The sequence below is a fragment of the Chionomys nivalis genome, chromosome 2, assembly GCF_950005125.1.
Source record: "Chionomys nivalis chromosome 2, mChiNiv1.1, whole genome shotgun sequence".
Lineage (NCBI taxonomy): Eukaryota > Metazoa > Chordata > Mammalia > Rodentia > Cricetidae > Chionomys > Chionomys nivalis.
The window spans coordinates 107658299-107684669 of record NC_080087.1 but is presented as its reverse complement, the minus strand read 5'-3'; the positions used below and the strand labels follow the sequence as shown (position 1 = coordinate 107684669).

General features: G+C 51.5%; 1 protein-coding gene across 1 annotated transcript in view; it reads left to right on the top strand.

Moving 5' to 3' along the window:
* Positions 1–26091, top strand: part of Sh3bp4 (SH3 domain binding protein 4) — an 81859-nt gene extending 55768 nt beyond the window's left edge. Inside the window, exons 3-6 of the mRNA XM_057762784.1 lie at positions 8131–8378; positions 14615–16968; positions 23180–23368; positions 24109–26091. Of these exons, the coding sequence (XP_057618767.1) occupies positions 8261–8378; positions 14615–16968; positions 23180–23368; positions 24109–24333 (2886 nt within the window). The 5' untranslated portion in view covers positions 8131–8260 and the 3' untranslated portion in view covers positions 24334–26091. The remainder of the gene's footprint in view (positions 1–8130; positions 8379–14614; positions 16969–23179; positions 23369–24108) is intronic.
* The last annotated feature ends 280 nt before the right edge of the window (positions 26092–26371 follow it).

Below are 26371 nucleotides of genomic sequence, written 5' to 3'. Positions count from 1 at the left end.
TTCTCATGCTCCATTTGGAGGGCACAACTCTGCCCTCTACCCTGGATTTTTGCAGGGACAACTGTAGCGGACTACCATGGATCTGCTTGGGGTACAGTGACTTCTGCTTTGTGCCCCTGGAATTAAATGTGTGTCCTGAACTTAGGCGTCTCGAACATGGCATATGTGGACTGCCCTTGGGGACGCGCAGGAGACTAAGGACTGCGTAAGGTAGCTGCCTCCCCGTTAGCTTCAGAGACACCCCTTCCAATATGGCCAAGCTTGGGCTCCCTCGCTTGTGAGGTGGGCAGACTGGCCACCCCTGAGCTTCCCAGAGTACTGCCTAAGACCATCCTGAGAATCCCGTGAGGAGGGATAGTAGGAAAGATGTTTTCAGTCTGCCTGGGTAGACTTAGAAAGCATCCTTAGAGCAAAGCCAGCTGTCGTGGGTTGATTTTTTTTTTAAAGAGTTTTAACATTTTTATTTTTATTTATGTTTATGTGTGTGGCCTGTGAGAGAATGCCACATGTGTAATTCTCCTGAGGCCCGAAGAAGGTGTTACAGGCTGAAGCTGATGTTACAGGTTCTTATAGGCCATTCAGCTGAGATGCTGTGAACCAAACCCGGGCCCTCTGCAAGAGCAGCAAGTCCTCTTAACCACTGAGCCTTAACCCAAGCGGACTGATGTATTTAAAGAGTACTATTAAATTACACATACATGGTGGTCTGATTTTTACGCATACATAGGGTCTCACTATGTAGCTGTGATCACCTTGAACTTGGAATTCTGCCTCAGCCTCCCAGTGTCTTGGACTGTAAGCACAAGTCGCTCCATCTAGCTATTTCGGTTGTTTGGTTGACTTTTTGCTTGCTTTTCAATATGGAAGTCAGTGGCTAGTGTTGGAAATCATGCATCCTACTGGCTTGTAGACTTGAGTACCGTGTCAGATGGAGTCTGAACTCAGGTTAGATGAATGAACATCCCTCTTTCTCAATGCTGTAACCACACTTCAGAGACAATTGTGCCTTTTCTTCCTGGCCACTGGATGGAGATCAGAACTTGGAAGTATATGCAGTCTGGGCCAGTCACACGACCTTCCTCATCCCTTATCTGCCTGCAGCTACACCACACGCTGGCTTGGTCTCTCGCATGGCGGAACAGACCACAGGCTTGGGTCTGAGGAGTGAATCTGAGGTTCTAGGAGACAGGCATTGTCACGCTCTTATTGGCTGGCCTCCAAACTCTGAGGTTTTCAGCAGCCTGGGGTATAAGGGAGTGCTTTGTCTGCTGTGGCACAATCAGTGTGGCACTCTTGATCCCTACCACAATCCTATGTTCCCGACTCAATTTTCAGTATTTTTGTCACTGATCCAGCTTATTTTTGCCTACTTGGTCTCCATCGCTGCAAGCGAGCCAGGCTTCCCAACTGTCACTAGCCCCCGGGCTCCCCTTCAAGTCTCTGGTGAATCCTTCAGCATTGCAGGGTTGGTCCTTCTTTGTGGAATAGTGTTTTAAGGTGTGTTGCGTTTGTTTCTGCTGTGGAATATTTGTTTAGTGATGCAAAGGTGTGTTGCATTCTTTTGTGTTGCATTTGTTTAACTCTGTGAAGCTGTGTTGCTTTGCCTGCCTAAAAGACCCAGTTGGGCTAATAAAGAACTGAACGGCCAATAGCGAGGCAGAAGAAAGGATAGGTGGGGCTGGCAGGAAGAGAGAATAAATAGAAGGAGAACTCTGGAAAGAAAAGGAGGCAGAAAGGAGGACTCCATGGGCCAGCTATACAACCAGCAACCGAGGAACAGTGCCTAGACCAGTCTGATCGAGGCTTGGAGGCAAATTTCCTTGGCTTTGCCTTCCTTGTAAGACCAGATACTACGGTACTAAGGCCGTGGTAGTCTTTTAGTCTCAGGGTGACTCTTAGGAAACGAAGTGACTTCCCAGTACAACTGTTTCTTGGGGAAACAGAAGATGGAAGTCATGGGGACAGGTCAAAACTCATTTAAACCTGGGAAAAATCTGATGAAATCAGCCCAGAACTCCACAGACTGCAGGTAGTTGTCAAAGGTGGGTCACCTTAATCCAACCGGAATCTGTGAGGGAGGTGCCTAACATTCATGCCCTGGTTTCCTCCCGCCTTGGCTGGCTCCCCGCCCGCTACTCCTGGTTTCTGCCCAAGTCACACACAGTCCTGTGAGTTCAGGACACTCCCCATCTTGGTGCCTTTTCTGGATTGGGTTGTTTCATTGTTCCTGGAGCCAGGGTGTTGGCAGAAAGAGCACCACATGCAAATCCCGTGACTGGGAGGTGCAGGGAAGCAAGCTGGCAGCAGCAGAAAGGGCACAGAGCGCCCGAGGCTGCCAGCAGGATCTGTCAGCGGTTCTGTCTGTGGAGAGTGCGTGCCAACCTCCCAGCTCCCGGGGTCTTGTCTCTAAACAAGTCAGCCTTGGCACACAGGAAAGAAAATCTCAGTAGTTAGGAGCGAGCCTCACAGAGGGTGCCTCCTTACCCAAGCAGCGCCTGGAAGTTTGGGGTGGAGTCATTGCCTACCCCTCCCAGTGTCCTGAGACTGACCTAGAGGGTAAGCAGCCATAGGCTGCCGTGGAGAAGGATACCAGGAGCCTGAGAAATGGAGGCATCTTTCTTTGGAGAAATGCAGGTGTTGTTTTCGCTTAGTCTGGTTGTCTGACTACTTCCGAGGTGTCCACCCAGCCAGGCTGTCAGTGTTTAGGGGGAAGTCACCCCAAGTTCAACAAGTTCAACATGCTGTGTGTCATCAAGTCACATCAGCCTCTTGGCTCTATAAAGGTCATTCGGGATACCCACCACATACCTCTGCCCCATCCTCTTGGGAATTCCCTATGGCAGGAACAGAAAGAGACCAAGTAAGTCTGTGTTCCATGGGCACCTTGCTAAGGAAGAGTGGGGTTTAGAGGTGATGAGAAAAGGACGGGAGAAGTGTGGGGTGAAGTCATTCCTCTTGCTGTGGATCAGGTGTTGTACCTGGGTGGGTGGGTGGATGAATGGACAGACAGACAGGTGGATGAATGGATGGACAGACGGATAGATAGATGATTGAATGGATGGGGGATAGGCTAGTGAATGCCTGGGGAGAACCTTCCAGGCCTCCAGACAGCACACACTGGCATGCTGGATCCTGTTGTGGGAAGGGAACTTGAGCGAGACGGTGGAGGCAGGTGGGAGGAGGGCAAGACTTTAGGAAACTGACCCAAGAGGCAACAGGGCAGGCAGTGTGGTGCCTGGAGGTGGTGTCAGCACTCCTGAGAACACAGAAGGGAGGGCAGAGAGCCTCCCACTGCTGATTGAGGTGTAGGCTACAGGATGCAGGCAGCCTGGCGGGAAGGAGCCAATTTCTGTAATTGAGCTGAGACGAGGTGATGTGCCCGTGCTGAGACAGGTCAGGTGGAGGTTACTCCCTGACAGTGGAGGGGTGTGTGTGTGTCACTGAGGGATATAGGGGGTCTTCTGACTGTTTAGCTGGTCGGGTGGAGCTGCCAGTGGCAGGTAAGAGTTAGGGAAGGTGTGAGGCCACCTTTGGGTTGGATTTAGACCCAGGAAACCCTAGACACCTATGTGGTCCTGTACCCAAGATAGGGTGTTGAATGGAAGCCTAGCCACGTCCACCTGAGCCTTGAAGGGCCCAGAGTATAAATAAACAGTTCGAAAATGGTAATAGCTGGGGGCGGGGGGGGGGAGAGGCCTGAGGACATTGGTTAACTGGGTTGATCTGATGAGAGCTAGTACCCATGAGTCACCTAGAAATTGCAGATTCCTGGGGAAGTGGGTGGAGCCAAGAGGGAGGGGATACAGAGAAGCCTGGCTTCTCGAAAGCCCAGATAAGCCATCATGGTTTTCATTTGGTCCTGGAATGAAAAATGAAAGAGCAACTCCTAGGCAGGCCTGAGACACAGCAGGTCCCAATGTAGTCGGGATGGGTGTGCAGGAGAAGAAGGCAGGCCGCAAGCCTGGCGCTGAAGGTGAGAAAAACCCAAGAGGACTTAGCGTGCCGGGCTGGGAAAGCTAACTTGGCCTCCTTCGAGACCAGAAATAACTCCCAGAGGTTGGAGGGAATGAGATGGCATGACCTTAGAGACGCCCTCAAGGACAGATGGTGAAGAATCAGTAAAGCCCACAGCACTGGCTGTAAGGCTAAGGAAACGGTGGCCAGCCTTGAGGCAGTCACAAGGACTCCTGAGAGAGATTGCTTCCACAAGGTGAGTGAGAGACGGAGGGTTGGTACTCATGCCTTGTCAGCACGAGGAGGATCAGGCCAAGAAAGCGAGAAGCACAGGTAAGGGGAAATGAGTCCATTCACCGGTAGCGATGGGAGCAAGGACCCATCTTCTGGGCAGTGGTACAAGGTGCAGGGTAATTCTGGGCGCTGGCAGCTGCCATTCTCTCTGTGTGCCTGGCACAGAGCCGTAGAGTTGGTTAAAAAAAAAGGGCTTCACATTCCACCTGCCTGGACTGTCCCTGGAGGAGGGAAGAGGAACACGTCCAGGCAAGTCCAGAGGAGCCAACTACCCTCTCGCTTAGCTGGAAGAAAATGTCCTCAAAGGACCACTCAGTGTGGTATTGACAGTGCCAGGATCCGATCCAAGGATGGGCTATCACTGGAGGGGGAAAAACTGTCCTTCTTAGGATTTTTTTTTTTTTAACCATAGGGCAAAGGTCCCCTGCTCTGTGGAAAGGGTGGGGGCTGTGTGTAAGTGAGTGCACTGGTACCCAGTTTGAACACATGGCATGTCGGAGTAGCGATGTTCACACTTCAGAGCTTGGCTTCTCCATCTGATGGGGCACCCATAGGTGGTGACTTATCTGTCTCTTGAATGTTGCCTCTGAGGGTGTCATTGTTTTCTATATCTTGCTGGTCTCTGTGTAACTGCGGCCATCCCTTTTGTCTTTCTCCCGGGCTCAGGGCACTAGTGTGTCCCCTCCATTAGAGACAACCATGATTCGTCTTCTTAGAACACTGTGCCCACTCCTGAGGCCTGAATCTGATGGTCATGAGAGGGTCCCAGACCACTTTTCTGTATTGATCCCTTGTGTTTTCCACTGACCTCTGCGTCCTTCGTGGTGATTGTGGGGAACCTCTAGAACCTCAGCCTTGTAGATACAGTGCCCTGGTGTCCACCCCTGATCCACCCCGATAAAACTGCCCACTCAGAAATATCCTGGTACCTCTGTGTAAGTTGTTCCTCTGCTCAAGATTTTGGGAGAGGCAAGGCCATCCAGCCGATCCCTCAATACTGTCCTCTGCTCCTGCACCTGGCCAGCAGCATCCAGCTTTCCTAAACCCACAGTAACATTCCCAAAGGAAAAAGTGTTTTTCTCAGCTACATCACTTGACGGTTCCCAGCCAGGAGTGTCAGTCTCTTTTCGGTAGCTGTGATGAAACACCACAACCAAAAGCAGCATATGGGAGAAATGATGTTATTTCGACTTATGGTTCCAGAGGGGTAAGAGTTCATCATGGCAGGGAGGCACGACAGCAAGCAAGCACCAGGCGCAGTGGCAGTCGCAGGAAAGCTGAGAGCTCCCATGTTGAACCACAGCACAAATGCAGAGCATGAACTGGAAGTGCCATGAGCCTTTTAATCCTCAAACCCACCCTTGGTGATGTACTTCTTGCACCACCTAAAGCCCCCCAAACAGGGCTGCCAGCTGGGGGCCAGGCATTCAAATGCTGAAGCCTCTAGGGGACATTTCTCATTCAAACCCCGAAAGACCCCAGGGAAAGACGTAACTGGTCCCCACCCGCTTTGCGTGCTGTTCTTGACTGGGCTCTCCAGGACCTTCCCTTGACCCAGTTCCAGGCTCCAGGTACTTGTGAGCAGCGCTGTACTGAACCCCAGCTCCTATGGCCCATCTCATCCCAGACCGTTTGTGTGGGAGCTCAGATAAGGTTCTGCCCGTAGCTTTCTGAAGCCAAGAGGTTGCCTCAGAGCTCAGCGCTGTGCCCCTTTTTTTCCATCTGGGCTTTGGTTCTTTAACCCTCGATAAAATCGGTTCTTGTGGCTAGGAGTGGGGCAGTCCATAAGACCCCCTTCTTAAAAGGAGTAAGGGAGGAGGGATGGGAGAAGTGGCCGAGTCATTTCTGTCGTTGGAGGGACATGTTAGTCATGAGGAAAGCCGGCACAAGCTGTAAATGCCTGTGTCCCTAGAGCAGATTAAGAGCCAATGCATTGCCTATCTTTTGTATGGGGTCCTCAGAGCAGCTCTGGGCTGCACCAGCATCTATGGGATCTAAGTCTGCTATCAGCTGTCACAGCCAGTAGACAACCCCTGACCTCACCTTCCTTTTCACATTGGTTGTACAGTCAACTGCCTCTGCTTAGGAGCCCCAGCCTTAAGGGACACTTGGCACTGTGCAGTTGGAAAGTCCCTTCGGCAAGCTCAGGTTATGTATGGGCTCCAACCCATGGCTGAAGTGACACCTCCCACCCCGAGCCTCTGATTTTCCCAGTGTCCATAAATGACAATGAGTCTTTGGCTCAGAGAGCTTGGAAGCAGTCATCTTCTGGAGTCTTCAGGTGGGTGGGAACCCAGAAGCCTTTCTTGGAGCTCTGCCCACTGTCACTGGATGCTTGGTACTGGTAAGTGGCGTTCCCTGAGCCCTTGCCTTCTGTTCTCCACCATTCCATGTGAAGCATCATGTATAGTCCAAAAAAAAAAAAAAGTCTACTTTATGGGGTTTTATCCCCAGGAGATAGACACAAACACCAGGGCTGAATAGGATTCAGGTTGTGTACTGGTCACCCTGTCAGCCGGAGATGGGAGCGGAGCCTGCTCATTTACTGCATGGGGCCTTTGAGTGGCGAGTGTGTAGTGATATTTCACGTGTATTTTAATAAATAAAGCTTGCCTGAAGATCAGAGAGTTAAACAGCCCCACTGGCCAGCCTTACAGACCAGGCACTGGCAACACGCACCTCTAATCCCATAACCACACTAGTTTGCCATAGAAACTGGGCAGTGCATTCCTCAAATCCCAGTAGTGCGCGCCTTTAATCCCAGAACTAGAGAGAGTTATAAAATGAGAGGAGACAGCTCACAGACAGTCTCCTTCTGAGATTCCTGGAGCAGGCTCACAATTTCGGATTAAGATAGAGATAAGAACCAGTGGCTGACTGCTTTGCTTTTCTGACCTTCAGGTTGAACCCCAATATCTGTCTGTGGTGAGCACGAAGTATCACCTTGTTATAGAGAGTGGGTGTGAGAACCTCACACCTGCGGCAGAGGCCCCATTTCCAGTCATCTTCTAAAGAGAGTATTGAGCCATGAGGAACTCAAGTCCTGCTTTAAGGACCAGTTGTGTGGAGATGAACTTTGTCTCCTTCCAGTGTGGTGGGCCAGCAGTGGCTGATGGTGGCCCACTGAGGCAGGTTTCTGTTAGAGAGAGGTGCTGCAAAACTCACGCATTGAAATCAACTCGTTGCTGTTGCTATTACTTGACCATCAGTCCTGGGTTAGGGTCTGCTCCAAACCAATGAAACACATCCCCATCTCGCCACAGGTCTTAAGTCCTGTCTCTCTCCCCACTCAGAGCAAAACCTCACTCATAGTAATGTCCTCCACACCTGGTAATAACAGTTCAGTAGCGGGCCCAACATCACATGTATTAGCTACACATCAAATCCCTCGTGGCCCTGAAGACTGGATGCCTGTTTGAGGTCCAGTGGGGACTGTGGGTACACACAGGCAAGGAATAGCCCCCTAAATCACCGTGGAAAGGCCTTAGGAGCCACTGGCTCAGTATTGCTTGTGCCAAGCAACCCATGGTTGCTCCAACAGGACCCACAATTCTGGGCAGACAGAGGCTGTTTTCTTCCTGAGTCCTGGAAGTGGCAGTGTCCCACACAGACCCAGACTGTCCCCTTTGACTGCACTGAATAGCCAGCCAGGTGCTGGGACACATTTCACAGACCCCATTGTGCCCTAGGAAGAGTGTCTCTGCGTGCTCACTGGGCACAGAGTCTGGGCAGCATGCTGCCTCTGCTCCCAGGCCAGAGCAATGAATTGCTCCTCTCTTCCCTGGAATGATCTAGAAGAAAGAGGATTCCCTCCTCCTGGATGATTCCCCTCAAAGCCATGTTCTGCTCGCTCAGAGGAAATCGTTTCTTCTCTCCCTCCAGGAAGAAGCACACTGCCAAGCTGACCCTGCCGTGCACCGTGGCTGCCCTATGAGACTGCAGCTGCTGTCCCTGCTGGAACTAGGGGAGAAGACATGAGTTCATAGCGCCTCACCCGCCCAAGACTTTCAGCATGGCAGCCCAGCGCATCCGGGCAGCCAACTCCAGTGGCCTCCCTCGGTGCAAGTCAGAGGGGACTCTGATTGACCTGAGCGAGGGCTTCTCAGAGACAAGCTTTAATGATGTCAAAGGTAAGATCCTAGCCAACCCCTGGCTGAGGGGACAGTGGGGTGTTGATGTCTCCCTAACCCTGGAGCTTCTTAGGCTTATGGGCAGCCGGTTTTGTATCCCTCCCTCCAACCCTTGCTGTGTTCTCGGTTCCTCCCTGAAACAATGCCATTTATCTCAGCTTTGAGTGTGTAGAGAGACAGTTGTGTGCACACGCATGCACTTACTATTATGTGGGCATGGGCACACACAGGTGGGGGTGCACATGTACGCAAGTTCACTTGGAGTCCACACGTCACTCAGATGCTACCCGCCTTGGTTTCTGAGACAGGGAATCTTACTGAACCTGGAACTTACCAAGTGCACAAGGCTGGCTGGCTAGCTCACAGAATCCGACTGTTGAGCAAATCTATCTTTCAGACACACACATGTATCCCAGGATATCATTTGATTCCTGAAAGTCCACTCTCACCTTGCTGGATGACATCTAATCACTTGTACCTTGGGATGCACTGGTAGCAACCTGATCACCTGTGTCACTATGGTCTGCCTTCTTATAGTATTGACAGTTCACTGCTGATGTCACACACACACACACACACACACACACGCACGCACAGCTTACTCTCCTTATCCTCCCTCTCCCGCTGAGCACTCAGAACTTTATTCCTGAGAACTGTTCCTTCTCTCTTGGCGAACTCCAGACTAAGCGGTTCTGGACTGAAGCTACAGCCCCCGTGTCTTCAGCCCTCACATCAGCTACCTGCTCCCCTGCCCTGGCTAGTGCACGCAGTCCCGAGCTCTGCTACACGTGCTCTTTGAAAGAAAGGGAACGAACTGGAAGGTGTTTTAGCAACAGAGTTAGTGGGTGTTGCTGTAAATAACAGACCATTTGTTTTTTGCAGTCGGGTAGTGGGCAACGTGTTCTTATTTCTAGCTTTGGGGGTGGAGGGCTAGAAAAGGTGAGCAGAACCTGCGTGGTTTGTGCTCAAAACACAGACACGAGAGCTGAGTGTTTAAAAATAACCAAATGCTATTGTCCTGAAAGCAAGCAAGCTTGCCCCAGTATGCAGAGCCAGTGTGATTCAGAGAGGGCATCTGAGAATCCAAGGTCACTCAGGACTGAGGAGGAGGAGGCCTAGTCTGGTCTGTGCAGATGATCCCGGGCCTCGATGCTGGCCTATCCCAGCTGGCAGCATCACATTCATTTTCTTAGTGTGTGCATCAAAGGGCAAAGCGACCCACTGCAGATTCTCCTTCCCTCATTCATTCTTTGCTTGTGTACAGACTTAGGGCAGGCGATAGAAAATGTCTTATTCAGAATCCTGAAGTTGTAAACACCCAGGGAATACTTTTCTCTGTATTATAACCAAGGCGGTTGTTGGTCTGGGCAGTATGCCCCATACCTCATTAGGATGGAATTCGGTGAAGAGTTAGTGAGGCAGAACCTCCACCCGGTACCCACTTGTTCCTGGTGCTGGGATGGAGATTCTATAGGCTTGTCCCCAGGAGGGAATTGGTGGCACCATGGTGGTTCCCCAACGGATGCAAGACTGTTGCCCCTTGCAGGAGCCAGATCTTAAAGTGAAATATATTTTCATGTCTCCTAGAAGGAGAGTGCTCAGAATTTTAAGTAAAACTATCCTGATTCTTCAGTCTAGTAAACTTAAAATGATAATTTGTATTGATGTGTTTCAGACTGTGTACAAAGCATGCTTTAGTGCGTTGGTGCTTTTTTTTTAATTTTGAAAATATTGCTGTAAGAGAATTAATTATTTGAAGGGAGCACAACAGGAAATAACTTTGGAGGGATTCCGACAAGGTTTTAATGGCTGGCACACACTATTTAATTTTTACTTGTGTTTTATTTATTTGTTTGTTTTTGGTTATTTGGGTTTTATCTTTTATTTCTAGAGGACATGACTGGCCACATATGTGGGAGAGAAGGGTTTCTATGACCTCTAGCCCTGCCTGACTCACTTCCTTTCTCTAGTCTTCCTTCAAAGATTCTTGGGATTCAGAATGAGGCCCCAGAAGCACAATGTGACCTGCCCTCTTGTTTCTATCCTTTCTTGACACATCAAGGAAAGAATTCCTCCCAGATGCTCAGGGAAAGCTCTGAGCCAGCCAGACCGCCAGCAGTCCCACCTAGCTGTCCCACGTCTCTGGTTAGAGTCGGTGGGGAAATTAAGATGCCTATTCCAGAGGAGCCTTGCCCTGCGTGTCAGGGAGAGGTTAAACAGACAGAAATTAAGAATAGGGGCAGACAGGCCTTGCTAGTGCCTAGCTCCCTCTGCCTTTCCCATGGCTCATCTCCTTCTCATCCAGTGGCTATCTCCGCATGGCCACCCAGCGTTAGTTAGGCAGTTGTGTTTCCCTGGGGTCGGGGCTCCTCAACCTGAAGGCTTTGTGTGATTTTGTGTCTTCACACAGACTGGCTATGCTCTCGTCCTGTTCGCCTGTTCTTTACTGTTATCTGCAGGGTCACATAGCGCACCTCCAGAGAGGAAGCTGGCCTCCCCCTGCAGGGTCACATGGCGCACCTCCAGAGAGGAAGCTGGCCTCCCCCTGCAGGGTCACATGGCGCACCTCCAGAGAGGAAGCTGGCCTCCCCCTGCAGGGTCACATGGCGCACCTCCAGAGAGGAAGCTGGTCTCCCCATGCAGGATCACATAGCGCACCTCCAGAGAGGAAGCTGGCCTCTCCCTGCAGGGTCTTCATTCATCCCCATCCTTTCAGAGGCAGGATTTATGTGATGGTTGACATTTGCATTTTTACAGAATTGAGACTCACCTAGGAGACAAATTTAGCCAGTGAGTCAGATCCCAGACTGGGTTAATTGAGGTGTGGAGACCCCCCTTAAATGTGAGTAGCACCATCCCATGGAGTGGAGAAAAAAGGAGAAACTGAGGAAGCCGGCCGAGCCCCAGCACTCATCTCTCTCTGCTTCCTGAGTGCAGACAGGCCGCCTCACACTCTACTAACTGCGCCTTCCGCCTTTACACCCTCAGACCCCGAGGCAAAACAAACCCTTTCCTTTGCTCGGGTGCCTTTGTCACCTGTTTTGTCATGGCATCAGGCAGGAGAAAGAAACCAATCTAGTTCGGCACTGGTAGGAGGTGGTGGCAGAAGGGCACAGGCCAGGGGACTTGTGACCTGTTTGTCAGCCCTGTGATTCAATGGTTCTGGTGCTGGCGTGTGACTGTCACCTCCTAAATATTCCCTGCCCACCTGCTGTGTGCCAGGTTCCTGGAGCACTTACAGACCTCTGAGAGACAAAGACTTCCACCCTTTCAGACATGGAGTCCTCGACAAAGACAGATTAACAACCACCTTGCATACAGACCATGACGTGTATGCTAGCATGACACGGGACCCCTTTGACGGAAGTGAGGACCCCAAACTTGAGGCTAAGCTAGGCAGGTTTGACGACGCGTGAGGAGTAGTAGGGACAGGGGGTCTGAGCTAAGTGTGCCGAAGCCCAGCTGCGTGAGTCCCACATCTCTGGCCACATTGGCCTCAGGCACAAGGAGGATGTGTTCCCCTCGTGTTCCTGTAGCAGAAATTATTCTGGGTGGTGTTTTGAGGAGTTGGCTCCTGAATCCTGTCAAGTCTGCAGTGACGAACCCTGGGCCGGGTACCTGCTGCGCTGATTAACCGAGGGGGGGGGGGAGTGGGTACAGATGCAGAGAGGGGTTTCCTCCTGCTAGAAGTCCAGACCCAGGAAGATCGCCTCCTCTCACTTCCCCGGTCTCCATGGCTAAACTCACACTGCAGGAAGGGATGTGTGTCCACATGCTTGCATGGACTGTCTCATTCCTCATTTACCTCGCTTTCATCTTAGAGTCATTTGTGAGCCCGTGTCCCAGGCACGGCATGTTCTACAGACATGATGGTTTCCCCTAAAGATCACACACTACTTTCCTCAAAAGTCTCTGCCTCCCTGCACCCCTCTTCACTTTAGAAAGCCGGGAATTCCTTGACTCCCCTTTTTGCACACTAATGATTTTTTTTATACCTTTGCTTCAATTTAATATTGGTTTCTTTGTTCCTCTGAACTTTGAGAGTAAAGGAGAATGTTCCCCTTGCCCTGTATTAAGTGCTGTGGAGAAAAAATGAAATTAGAAGGGAATGAATGAATTTTCTGGCAGATTATGCATAACCCCAACTTCAGGCTGTACACCATCAGGCCACACCACAGCCTCCTAAAAAGGATGTCTTTTCTCCATTGGGAAAAATAGGGGACCCCGTGGTTACATGGCTCCAAAAGGCAACTCAACGTCGGTCTGGTGAGCCAGCAGAAGCAGGGCCCTGAATCAGGGCTTTGTGTCCTTTTAAAGGAGTGGAGGGCAGGTTCCAGGGCCCAGGGAAGCCCGGTGAGTGCCCCTCTTCCGGCTGTGAATCTAAGTGACTTCCTTGTCTGCTCCCCAAGCTTGGCCACGGAGACAGAATTTGATTTGTCGTGTCCCCTTTCAAAGAGAAATGAACCTGGCAGGAAATGGCGTCTGGGCAGCCAGTATGATAGATGATGACCCAGTGACCACGGACTTCATCCTGTATTGAGCAACTGTCAAGTTGGGTTAGCTGAGAATTTTTTAGCCCTTTTGCTCGTTTCTGCATGCAGTCAGTTTTAGACAAAGTTTCACTTGAACTGGGAAAATGGTTCAGTGGCTAAGAGGGCTTGTTGCTTAAGCCCCAGGACATGACATCAAGTTCTGGATCTCACAATGGAAAGAGAGCACCTAGTCCTAAGTTACGGTCTGTTCTCCACACCCATGCCATGCGCACCAGTGTGTACGCCTGTATGCACGCATGCACGCGCACCAGTGTGTACGCCTGCACGCGCACCAGTGTGTGCACCTGTGTGCACTCATGCACACACACTAGTGTGTACGCCTGCATGCGCACCAGTGTGTGCACCTGTGTGCACTCATGCACGCATGCACAATTTAGTTTAATTTTAGAAGGAAAGAATGTTTCTTTCTGTTTGCTGTAGAGACCAGATGTCTCTAGACTAAGTAAGGTCATGGTGGAGGACTCCCTTGGGGAGGGTTTCTGTCTGCTTCCATCAGAAAGAGCTGTCACTGTCCCCTGAAAATTGTCTCACTTGGGGCAGGCCACATATGGGAGTTGAACACATCCATTATGTTATATTTCCAGGCACACACTCTACTTAGATGACTTAGTTTGTCTGTTCCAGGTGTTGTCTATGGTACTCACAGGCATGATGTGAGGGGGAGACCAGGCCTTACCCTGAGCTGTTTTCAAAGTGGTGGCTTTTCAGGCTGTGTTCAAATAGATACCGGGTAGTAACACAATCCATGGATAGACGAACCTCCGATTATCAGGGGATGAGGGTTCCTTGCTTCAAGCAGTCATTTAAAATGGTTCCAAAAGACCCGCAAATATCGTTGTCACCTAAAGAGGAGTGAGGTTGGACTTTGAAATTGAACTAGTCATGGTTGTCAAGAACCTGCCCCTCCTTCTATACCAACAGAGAACAAGGACTCAATGATCTGTCGCTGGAATCTGAGTCTTCCTCATTCCCAGTCCATACGTGCAGCGAGCCACCGCCTAGCCCATAGCATCACTGAGCCACCGCCTAGCCCATAGCATCACTGGGCCACTGCCTAGTCCGTAGCATTACTGGGCCACTGCCTAGCCCAAAGCATCACTGGGCCACTGCCTAGCCTATAGCATCAGTGGGCCACTGCCTAGTCCATAGCATCTCTGAGCCACTGCCTAGCCTATAGCATCACTGGGCCACTGCCTAGCCCATAGCATCACTGGGCTACCGCCTAGCCCATAGCATCACTGGGCCACTGCCTAGCCTATAATGTCAGTGTGCTCTCCAGCATGTCACGTTTGTCCTCCCTTTCATCATAGTGACAGTCCTGATCAGAAATTAGATAAAAATTTTATCAAAATGAGGTGTTCAGAGCATAAGGACATGTCCACTGTCTATCATGTGGTATGCCTTTCTGGAGTGGTGGAGGGATATTCTTATGGGCCCTTTGCCTCAGCTAGAAGATTGAATTGGAAAGTAGCTAGGTGGCAGAATACCAGAGTGTTCCTGAGTCATTACACGGATCTTTCCCCGGGATGGTTTCTGTTCTTTCCTTGCTGGGTTGGTGACCACATTATGACACCGTCCAGTTCTGGCCCACCCCTCATCCACTCACTCTGTCCCCAGTTTGAAAGTGTCTCCTGTGCCTGTAGGCCTGGCCTCACTCTGTCTCTCCCTCTCTGTTTTGGGCAGTGCCTTCCCCCAGTGCCTTGCTAGTAGACAACCCCACGCCTTTTGGAAATGCAAAGGAAGTGATTGCGATCAAAGACTATTGCCCAAACAACTTCACCACCCTGAAGTTCTCCAAGGGCGACCACCTCTACGTCTTGGACACCTCTGGCGGGGAGTGGTGGTATGCCCACAACACCACGGAGATGGGCTATATCCCTTCCTCCTACGTGCAGCCGCTGAACTACCGGAATTCTACCCTGAGTGACAGTGGCATGATTGACAATCTCCCAGATAGCCCTGAAGAAGTTGCCAAGGAGCTAGATCTACTAGGGGGCTGGACAGACGACCAGAAAGAATCTGGCAGACCCTACAGTAACAACCCTTTCTGGAATGGAGTCCGAACGAACCCATTTCTGAATGGGAATGCACAACCCAGCATGGATGAGCTAAACCCCAAGAGCACTGTAGACTTGCTGCTCTTTGATACGGGCACATCTTCCTTCACCGAATCTAGCTCAGCAACCACCAACAGCACTGGCAACATCTTTGACGAGCTCCCGACCACCAGTGGACTCCACGTGGAGCAGCCGGTCAAGCGGGACAATCCCTTCTTCAGAAGCAAGCGTTCCTACAGCCTTTCGGAACTCTCCGTCCTGCAAGCCAAATCGGATGCTCCCACAACGTCCGGTTTCTTCACGGGCTTGAAGTCACCCGCCCCAGAACAGTTCCAAAGCCGAGAAGATTTCCGAACTGCCTGGCTGAATCACCGGAAGCTGGCCCGATCCTGCCATGACTTAGACCTCCTTGGCCAAAGCCCAGGTTGGGGCCAGACCCAAGCTGTGGAAACAAATATTGTTTGCAAGCTAGATAGTTCTGGGGGTTCTGTGCAGCTTCCTGACACCAACATCAGCATCCATGTGCCCGAGGGCCATGTAGCCCCTGGGGAGACGCAGCAGATCTCCATAAAAGCCCTCCTGGATCCTCCGCTAGAGCTCAACAGTGACAGGTCCAGCACCATCAGCCCCGTGGTGGAGGTGAAGCTGAGCAACCTGGAGGTGAGCACCTTCATCATCTTGGAGATGAAAGTCTCTGCCGAGGTGAAGGGTGACATCTTCAGCAAAAGTACAGTGGTCCTGCAGTGTCTGAGAAGTGACTCAAAGGAGGGGCCTTACATGTCCATCCCCCTCAGCTACAGCTATGGGGACACGGTCCAGGTACAGCTGGACAACCTGGAACCCTGCATGTACCTCGCTATTGTTGCCCAGGGCCCCAACATCCTCTACCCTTCCACCGTGTGGGATTTCATCAATAAGAGAGTCACTGTGGGTCTTTATGGTCCCAAGCATATCCATCCATCCTTCAAGACAGTGGTGACCATTTTTGGACATGATTGTGCCCCTAAGACCCTCCTGGTCAGTGAGGTTACTCGGCAGGCTCCCGGTCCCGCGCCAGTAGCCCTACAGCTGTGGGGCAAGCACCAGTTCATCTTGTCCAGGCCCCAAGATCTCAGAGTGTGTATGTTCTCCAACATGACCAACTACGAGGTCAAGGCCAACGAGCAAGCCAAAGTGGTGAGAGGGTTCCAGATGAAACTGGGCAAGGTCAGCCGTCTGATCTACTCCGTCATCTCCCAGAACCCCAACGAGCTGTCCGACTTCACGCTGAGGGTACAGGTGAAGGACGATCAGGACGCCATCCTAACCCAGTTCTGTGTCCAGACTCCCCAGCCACCCCCCAAAAGCGCCATTAAGCCGTCCGGGCAGAGGAGATTCCTCAAGAAGAATGAGGTCGGGAAGATCATCCTGTCCCCGTTCGTTGTCACCACCAAGTACCCAACGTTTCAGGACCGCCCCGTGTCTAGTCTCAAGTTTGGCAAGCTCCTGAAGACCGTGGTGCGGCAGAACAAGAGCCATTACCTTCTGGAGTACAAGAAGGGCGACACGGTAGCCCTGCTTAGTGAGGAGCGCATCCGCCTCAAGGGACAGCTGTGGACCAAGGAGTGGTACATCGGCTACTATCAGGGCAAGGTGGGCTTGGTGCACACTAAGAACGTGCTGGTGGTCGGCAAGGCCCGGCCCAGCCTCTTCTCAGGGCCCGAGCTGAGCACATCGCTGCTGTTGGAGCAGATCCTCCGGCCCTGCAAGTTCCTCACCTACATCTATGCTTCCGTGCGGACCCTGCTCATGGAGAACATCAGCAGCTGGCGGGCCTTCGCGGATGCCCTGGGCTACGGCAACCTGCCGCTCACCTTCTTCTGCCGGGCAGAGCTGGACAGCGAGGCGGAGCGGGTGGCATCTGTTCTGGAAAAGCTGAAGGAAGACTGTAACAACCCTGACAACAAGGACCGGAAGTCGTTCCAGAAGGAGCTAGTGATGGTGAGTACCCAGCCAGTGTCCCTTGGGGTGAGCTTCCTGAGGCAGACAAGCGTGGGTCATGTTGGGCCAGCTCACAAGGGGGTAGTATTGGAAGTGTAGCTGTTGGATCCTTAAGGACCCCTAAAGAAGGTGTCTCCCTCTCTTCTCCTGCGTTTATGAGCCTGTCTGTGGCCTCTGGGGGACCTGTGTGTGCTGGTTAACTTCACACAAACTAGAGTTCCCCAGGAAGAGGGAGCCTCAATTGAGAAATTACCTCCTTCAGATTGGCTTATGGGCAAGACTGTAGGGGTATTTTTTTTTTTTTTTTTTTTTTGATTAGTGATTGACGTGAACGAGGAGTTTATCCTGAATTGTCTAAGAAAGCTGAATGAGCAAGCCGTGGGATGCAAGCCCATAAGCTGTGCTCCCGGGTGGTTCCCACCTCAGGTCCTGCTCTGACTTCCTTCAGTGATCAGGACCTGTGAGCCAAATAAACCCTTCCTCCACACCCCGCCCCCCCCCCAAGGTTGCTTTAGTTCATGATGTTTATCACAGCACTAGAAAGCTAATGGGAGGAGGGGCTGCAGGCTATGATCCAGAAGCCTCTGTTTGGGTCTTGAGAGGATATCTGTGTCTCCTTAGGACCTCAGCAAACTCTGTGACTTAGGGCAAAGGCCTTTTGTCCCAAATCCTGGCCTTGCCTTGATGTGCATTCTTGCTTTGTGCTTTTTACCCAGCGCCTCCAACTTCTGTCTCTACTGCGATACCTTCTCCCTGCCTGGGGTTCATCTGAGTTCATGGGGCACAGGCTCTTGGCCAGTATGAAACGAATAGGCATTCTAAGAAATGCATGGGAAACAGAAGTTCCATGCTTAGTTCTGAGGCGCCCTGACCTCAGGCCACCTAGAGACATTTTCTGAGACCTTCCCAGGTCTTCCAGCAACCTGGGCCTTGGGAGCATAAGGCAGTGGAACAGCCCTGTGGCTTCCCACAGGCAGCCCACCCAAGTTGTAAGGTGCTGATGGTCACTGTGGCCGGTAGGAACCCTTGGTGACCTCCTCTTGATCCTTCCTGCTTTTCCTGTCCCCAGCTTCTTGGGCTGCCTTCCTGCTCCACGTCCTATCCCCACCTGCCCCCTGTGTGTGACATCATCACACATCTCTCTGAGGAGCAGCAAGGCATGAGAGACCCTTTAACTGCGCCACAGCACGGGAAGAACAGGCCTACGACTCCCCAGAAAGGGAGGTGGCAGTGTGAACTGCAGTTAGGAGGGCCCTTGACAGTTAGGAAAGCCAGAAGTGGATGGGGACAACATGGGCTCTGCATGTGGGTCACCCACCGGGGTCAGACAGGTCTCTTCAGCTGTCACCATGTAATCAAATCCCCGAAGGTCATGGAGAGTCCCTTGCCATGGCCTCCCTGGCTGACTGGAGCTCCCCAGGCAGGAGCCCTCTGCCAGCATTCTTCATTGACTGGAGAATTAGGTGCTTTCGTTGAGCATAAACAGCATCCCGCCGCTGAAGGGCGCTTACCCGGAATAGGCCCAGTTCCTTCCTCTGTGGGCAAACATCATGGATGGGGGCTTTATTTCCTATTTACTTTTCGTGGTCAGGTTCTTATGGATCATGGCAGGTTTGGAGAGAGGAGGGTCCTGTGCAACTCTGAGTCTCCTCTACCTTCCTGCCTGGAGGAGATTTGGCTGGGACTTGGCCCTGGGGCAAGGGCAGTTTGGTAATAAAAACAAAACAAAAACCAGGTTCCTTGTGTTCTGTTCTAACCAGCTGTCTCGGGCATTGCCTCCTGAATAGCTGAATTTTAATGACTGGCCACACGTCAAAAGCCCACGGCTGGCTAACCCCAGCCTCGGCAACCAGCTTCGTTTTTGTGGACTCATGACGAAGGGTCAGTCGGGCCCCAGCCTTCTCTTGCCCCACTTAGCAGGTCACTTAGCTAGACCAGCGCCCCCTTCTGTTTGTGAGCTGCCGCTGCACCATCAGCATCTCTGTTCTGACAACTCTAATTAGCAGAAGTAGGAAGGTTTGAGATGGTCACTGTGCGGACTGGAAGGAAAAGGTCTCTCCAAGGTCTGGAGGCTCCTCTCTGTGACCACCGGGCTCCTCCCCTGCACCTCAGGCCTGTGGCAGCCCATGCCTCTGCCTGTGGGCTTTTCTCTGTGTCCTGCGTGCACCAGCTGTCCCCCTTGCTGTGTTCTACAGCTGATGTCCCTCCTGCCTGGACTCCAGGTGATGCGTTCGCTCGGATGCCCATTCTGGTGTCGCTTCCAGCCCTTGACGAAGCAAGCTTGTGCTCCTGGTTCTTCGCAGTGCTTGCTCGAGTCAGGATTGGCTTATGCTTGTTTCTCGTTACTGCCCTCCGTTAGACCTACGCTCCATGGAGGAAGGAGGGCCTGCAGGAGACCCTGGAAGAGCGTGGGAGGGAGTGGGTGAGTGTATGGGCAATGGCCTAGGTGCAGAAGCATCCAGGCCTTCTGTGCTCTTGTGGGTCACGCTCTGCTTCCTTTCTCTACTGCCATTCCACCCCTGTATGTCACGAGGGTTAGCAGCTTATGCCACTCAGGGCCGCTTGTGTCCCTCTTGACAAGGGGTAGGATGTTGTGGTGTGTGTTCCACGGCTGACTTTTCTGGGGCGGCCTGCACTCTGGTACCTTTGCATATTTGACTGGAGACACTGGTGGTTTTGATGACCACTGAAGTTTGAGACCCTCTGTAAAACCTGTCTGTCCTGTTCTGAGTCACAGGCTCTTTCCAGAGAGCAAAAAAAGCATCCTTGAAGACAAAGATAGCCAGTGTCACTTTGGGGTCAGTTGGCAGGAAAGTGGCAGGAGGCATACACTGACCCTGAAGACATTGGCCCAGTGCCTGGCAGGGGTGGGGGACTTGCTTTTGTAACCTGAGGTTTAGTGTGTATGTATGGGGAAGAGGGGGTGTCTTCAGAAAGGAAGAAAATGCAGAACGTGTTGTTTTTGATGCACCAGGATCCTCTTGCATCTACTGTTGTACTGTGTGGGCCCTGGAAAGGAGAATTTTCTGAGTGTCTTTGAAAGTCCGAGTAGGAACACATATTCGTGGATGCTCTGTGAATCACAGAAACACTGAGTGGGGGGAACAGTTTGACCGTAGGCACATGTGTGCATCTCTAGATCTGTGGTACTGTCATCTCGTGGGCACACAAGTTTGAAGTGGTCTGGGGAGAAAGGGGTCATAGGCAGGACCCCAAGGAACCAGGCCTTTAGGGACTATGATGGGCTTTATCCAGTAATGTGCTTTTTAGTTTAAAGGAATACACTTTGAAGGTTTTTTATTGTGCCTATCCCTCTTCACACACATGCTCCAGTACTTGGATGCCAAAGGAGGGCCTCAAATCCATTGGCGATGGAGTGACAGGTGTTTGTGAGCTACCTGATGTGGGTGCTGGGATCGTCATGAAAGAGCAGCAATGCTCTCAGCTCCTGAGCCATATCTTCAGTCCCAGCATGCCTTTGTAGTAAGTCACTATTTCTTTGAGGACACCACCCTGATTGGGCCCTGTGGTCTCTGTTCTTGTGGGGAGGAAGAAGTCATTGCCTGAAAATGAAGAGGAAAAGGGATTTTAGAAACCACTCGTGGTGACCTCACTAAAACCTTGGGAGGACTGAGGAAGCCCCGCCCCTCAAGGGCCCAGGGTCAGCTCTCTCTGCTGCTGGTCCTGGAGTCACCACCGAGAACCAAGCCACCATCAGTCCATTGGGTCATAGCATGGGACTCTCCAGAAAGAGGGCTACACTGGGCCCTCTGGAGGAGTTTGTGTGAGAAAGAGGGAGCGGGTTTGTAGGGTGCCAGCCAGGAAGACAGTTGTCTTCAGGAGGGGAGCGGATAGACGTGCCCCAAGACACCAAGGTGGGCGGCTAGCAGGAAAACAGAAGAGTCCATAAGGATGGCAAGGGAGCTCAGAACGGATCAGGAGGAAAATCCACCTCATCCCTCAGACCAGGAAAGCAGAGATAGAACTGCGGGCTATGTGGTTAACTGTTTGAAGAGGGTGACCCCGTCAGCCATGCCCCTTGTGTTGCTTAGGAGAGTTTTTACCGGAGTCTCTCAGGAACAAACACAATAGCAAAAGCCCAAATACTAGCTTACTGTATGTTCCTAAGAGCTTGTGAAAACAGGTTAGCAGCCACACAGCCTGTGGCCAACTGTTACTGTGAATAACATCTTACAATGACACGGCCATGTCCCTTCACCTCCCGGTTGTCTACAGTTGCTGTGATGGTTAATTTTTAAGTCAGCTGACCACAGCCTAGAATTGCCTATAAAGGAAATTTCAACTGGAGACTTGTTTAGATCAGGTTGGCCTATGGTCATGTCTGCAGGGGGCTGTCTTGATTGACAGTCAGTGTAGGAGGACCCAGCCCATTGTGGGCGGTGCCCTTCTCTAGGCATGGGACCCTGAACTGTGTAAAACACTAGAAAGCAATAGTCAGACAGGAAGGGCACATCTGCTTCTCTCTGCTCTTGACTGAGTACAGTGTGACTAGCCAATTGAGTTTTTCCCTTGAGCTCTCAACTCAGTAAAGGACTGTAACGTGGAATTGTGAGTGAGGTAAGCCCCTTCCTCCCTTGTTGCTTTGGATCAGGTGTTTATCACAGCAACAGAAATAAAACTAGAAGAGCCGCCTTTGGGCAATGTCGTTCTGCCCCTGTGAAGTTGGGACAGAAGCCGTGTGACCTACAAGCCACAATTTAAAACTGTCCCTTCTCTATACCCAAATTCTATCTGAACTCCGTATTGTGTTTTATTTCCTTTGGTATTTTCTAGTATGTCTGTGTATACCTGAGTAAGCTATTATGAGGGTTGGGAATCCCCAGAGCAGAAATCCTGAGGTGCACTTCCTGCTGCTTGGACTTAATGTGTATCCAGAGTTCACCCTTTTGGAGAAGGCAGGCACTCTAACACACTGTGTGGTGTGAGTGGCTGGGTCATAGAGAGAGCCAAGGCTGGGTGGAGTGCAGGAGAGGTGAGACACCTATATTCCTGACAGCAGCACTAGCCTATCCGGTCATCAGCTACTCCCAGAAATGGAGCCTCAGCTGCCCAGGACCTGGCCATGTGCTCTCATGACCAGCAGTGGCCCATCAGAGGCCGGAGAGTGGCCTGAGTTTCCCAGGACCTTTGTAGTCTGTGCCCAGAGCCCCTAGGGAAAGAGCAGATTCGCTGACTCCTGCCAAGAGTGACCTGAATCTAAAGCAGGTGATTTTGACGCACTCTGTTACCCAGAACACAAGGCCACCTCCATAGCCAGGCAGCCAAGTGTTTGTTTGATATGACTCACTGACTTGCTGTTAGGCCCTGTGTTCATTTGCAGTTTCTTCCAGGACAACACATAGAACTGAGGGGACCCTTCCTGCATCAATTTATCTCTACGTTCACAGCACCTCAGACAAAGCTTAAGACTGACCCCCGACCACCAGTATGTCACGCATCCACTCCCACACATGTGACTGTATACACGATCATGCCTTTTTCTTCCGGAACATAAACACATTTTTAGTTTTCATAAAAACAATTTCTTTCCAGATGTCAGAATCCAAATTATAATCAACCACTTTGTGAAAGACCGGAAGTGGTTGAAATGGGGTAAAACCCTTCCACTCTGACGCCATGTTTGCTTCAACTCCTGGTACCATGTGCCCAGCAACATGGAAAGAGCCTCCAGAAACGGAGTCCTGCCTCTGCCTCTGTCATCTCTGGCTGAGGGGCTCAGTGTCTGCCAGTGTGTCTTGCTATCTATACAACAGTTGTGCTTGGCCAACTTGAGCCAGGCCTTCCCGTGGCTGGGACACCACAGACCTTCCCTCAGGAAAGAGTATTAATTCCCTCTACCCCCTCTGGAAAGAATATCAGTCCAACACCCTTCATAAGTGGGTGGCCCTAGGGACTTTAGCTATGATGGTCTGCCCTCTGTAGTTTTATTCGTCAAGTTATGTCTGAAAAGGCATCTGTCCAAGCCAGGTCGATTTCTGGGGTCCTGGACATGAGTTCTGGAGACAGTGCCAACCCATATGCCCTGTAAGCCTTCTCCTTTCTCTTGTGCACGGATGGTGCCAGGTTGTTAGGCAAGGGACCCGGACACTGCTTCGGTCTTGAACTCTTGGGGTAAAGAGCATCATCTGCAGGTTGGCCTTCCCCCAAAGCCCAGCCTACCCTGGCCTCACACTGCGCTTCCTCTTCTCAGGCTTTGCTGAAAATGGACTGTCAGGGCCTGGTGGTCAGACTCATCCAGGACTTTGTGCTCCTGACCACAGCTGTCGAGGTGGCACAGCGCTGGAGGGAACTGGCCGAGAAGCTGGCCAAGGTCTCCAAGCAACAGATGGACGCTTACGAGTCTCCTCACCGAGACAGGAACGGGGTGGTGGACAGTGAGGTGAGTGGGGTTCCAACCCCTTGGTTGCTTAATTCCTTTGCCGCCCCCCCCCCCCCCAGTTCCTAGGACCCAGGGAGTGCAATACATAATAAGCAATCTACTTCCTAGTACTCTAGGAGGGTAAGAGGACAGCCCCGGCAGGTGGGAGCCAGCAACTATTCTCAGGATCCTGTCTTGAGAACCCGCTAAAGAAGACATGAGGGCTGCTCTGCCGCAGGCCGGGGAGGGTGGACTGCCCTCCCTCGCTAATTTTATTTTTAAATTACCTCCTGTGAGATCAGCAGAACCCTGGGGGGTCTCACTGTATTGGTGGAATGTCTGCTGCATCACCTAACTTAGGCAAAGGTGGCTATGGTAGAGTCATGCCCGAAGGCTGGCTGCCCTATTGGTGGAGGGTGTCTCCCGTGTGTTCCTGGAGACTGATCCGACTCACAGAACAGGGAAGCAGGAAGTGCCAAATATAAAGGCGTTCTTTCTTTGCATGGTCAGTTTATATTCCACAGCATGGGCAAAAGTGGGTACTGTGAGGAAAGAGAGGTTCTGTTAGCAGTTCATGTACACGAGGACACTACTGTTTGCCCACTGTCAGCTGACCAGCCCCCTGGCTCTGCCTGCCACTGTGACGCCCAGTGAATGTCATAGGAGTGACCAACGTAGCTTACTATCCTCTGATCCTGCTTTCTCTCATTGTTTGTTTGTTTGTTTGTTTGTTTAATATTTCTGGTAACTCCATCACCCAGGCCATGTGGAAACCCGCCTACGACTTCTTACTCACCTGGAGCCACCAGATTGGGGACAGCTACCGAGATGTCATCCAGGAACTGCACATAGGCCTGGACAAGATGAAGAACCCCATTACCAGGCGCTGGAAGCACCTCACGGGGACCCTGATCCTGGTGAACACGCTGGACATCCTAAGGGCAGCAGCCTTCAGCCCTGCGGACCATGATGACTTTGTGATCTGAGTGGGGGAGGGGGACCTGGCCTACTGCTCAGCAGAGCTGGAACCCTCCGCCCATCGTCTACCCACAGCAGGGGGAGGTGGGGCGTGAGCCATCACCAGGTGGTGCAGGGGGCCACGGCTGCTCAGGTAGAGGCCCATCTGCCAGCCACGCCCAGGAGGGACTCAGGCCCTTGGACTCTCTGCCCCGCCCCTCTATCCAGGGGCAGGCCCCAGGGGTTTTCTACTTCTGGTTGTTGCCAATCGTTTTGCTTTCTATTTGTCGAAATGTATGTTGAAATTTAAAAATGACTTTTTTTAACAAAAGAAGAGAGAGGACGTGAGAAAGGTGGTATCTAATTTTTTAATGGACTGTAAAAGTTATTTAAAAAAAACATCACCTTAGTAAAGGCGAACGCTGTGGAGATTTTTATGTTCTTCAAAGGCCTTTTTAAATTATGTCCCAGGTGTATAGAGATATTTAAAGGCCATGGGTGTCGCGGAGTCCCAAGCATACTTGGCGTTTGGACGCTCAAGAGTGGAAAGGAGTTTGCTCCTTGTGGACATTTTCCACTCATCGCCTATGAGAGGGCAAGTCCATGGGCCTGGTGACGTCAGTAAACGGGCCTTGAGGATGCCCGCAGGCCTGCCATTCCTCTCTTCTTCTCCTGCCTTGCTGTCCTCGGCGGCCATCCACAGGACGTGTTGGTCTGTGTGTTTGGTGAGCAACAAAGCCCTCATGTGGCAGCTCAGTGCCATGAGATTCTGCCAACAAATGAGAAACCAGCTGGAGTTGGGGGTCCCTGTCACCCCTGTGTATGCAGCTACTACTCAGAAGAACAATGCCCCCTTGAGAGCAAGGTAGTCCCTGCCACTCTGGGCATTGAATGCTATCTCTCTCAGGGTGGCTCTATTATAGGTGAGAGAAAAACCCTAGCACCCAGCCAGAACCTGGTGGCCCGTGACTCTTCCTGTGCCCATCACGGTCACCTCTCAGGCTATGTCACATGCTGGCCTGCAGAGGTGCCATCTACCATTGCCAAACGCCACACTTCATCTCTCACGTTGGATATTCTCCTTCCTGGTGCACCCGTATCTCCTTGGTAATAACAGTACAGGGGGAACAACTGGTTATCCAACGGTGTAACCCTTGGCACAGGGAACATTTTCCTTAAGCGATATTCTAGAAAAAGTTGGGAGCTTGCAGAGGATTGTATTCAACTTCAGGGTGGTGGGTCACACAGTAGCTGTGGCTTTGGGGGAGGAAACAGGAAGTCGAACTCATACCAGAAAGATCAGCTGTTAAGTGATTCTGGCAATGGGTAGGACTGGGGCTGTCTCCGGGGGCAGCTGCAGACCCTGGGGGCTGCCCTCCGTCTGCTTTCCTGGAACAAGATAATGACTTCCTTGGGTCAGTGTACAGTCCCGCATTGAGCTGACATGTCCTCCGCTTCTGACTCAGATCCTTCAGACCCGCAGAGTTAGAAGGAAGCAGTAGGTATGAATGCTGCAAGTACCAAGTCACACGAGCTCCCCCATCACCACCGACATGCCCATCATTCTGCGCCTCTGTTTTACCCAGAGAACATCTCTCTACCTTTTCCCCCAAAGAAGAAACAAAACCAGTTGCACCTTAAACCGTGGCTATTTTTCCTCAGGGGCTTTGAATAGTTTCCTATGCAACAAGTCTTGTAGCACACAAATTCTACAAAAGTTGCAGTAAATTTTATTTGGATATTTTAACTGGTTAGCGTGTGTGTATGTGTCTTTGTGCCTAGCCAGAGTTTAAATAAAACCCAGCATAAAGATCAGTCAGTGACTAGGTTCCCGTCAGTCACCCTGAGTGACAATGTGGCAGTTGGTGTAGGGGACTTTTTCTCTTGCTGTTAATTGCTCCTGAGTGGGTAGATAATTCATTACAACCAAACGGGATTCAGTGTCACCCAGGGCACCCAAAAGAAGCAGGCCGGTGTCTATGTCTCTCCTTGTTCCTGGTCTCTACCATCAGGAACTAGTAACACCGTCCCCCAGCACTGAGTTCAAGACCCAGCAGTTTCTGAGCG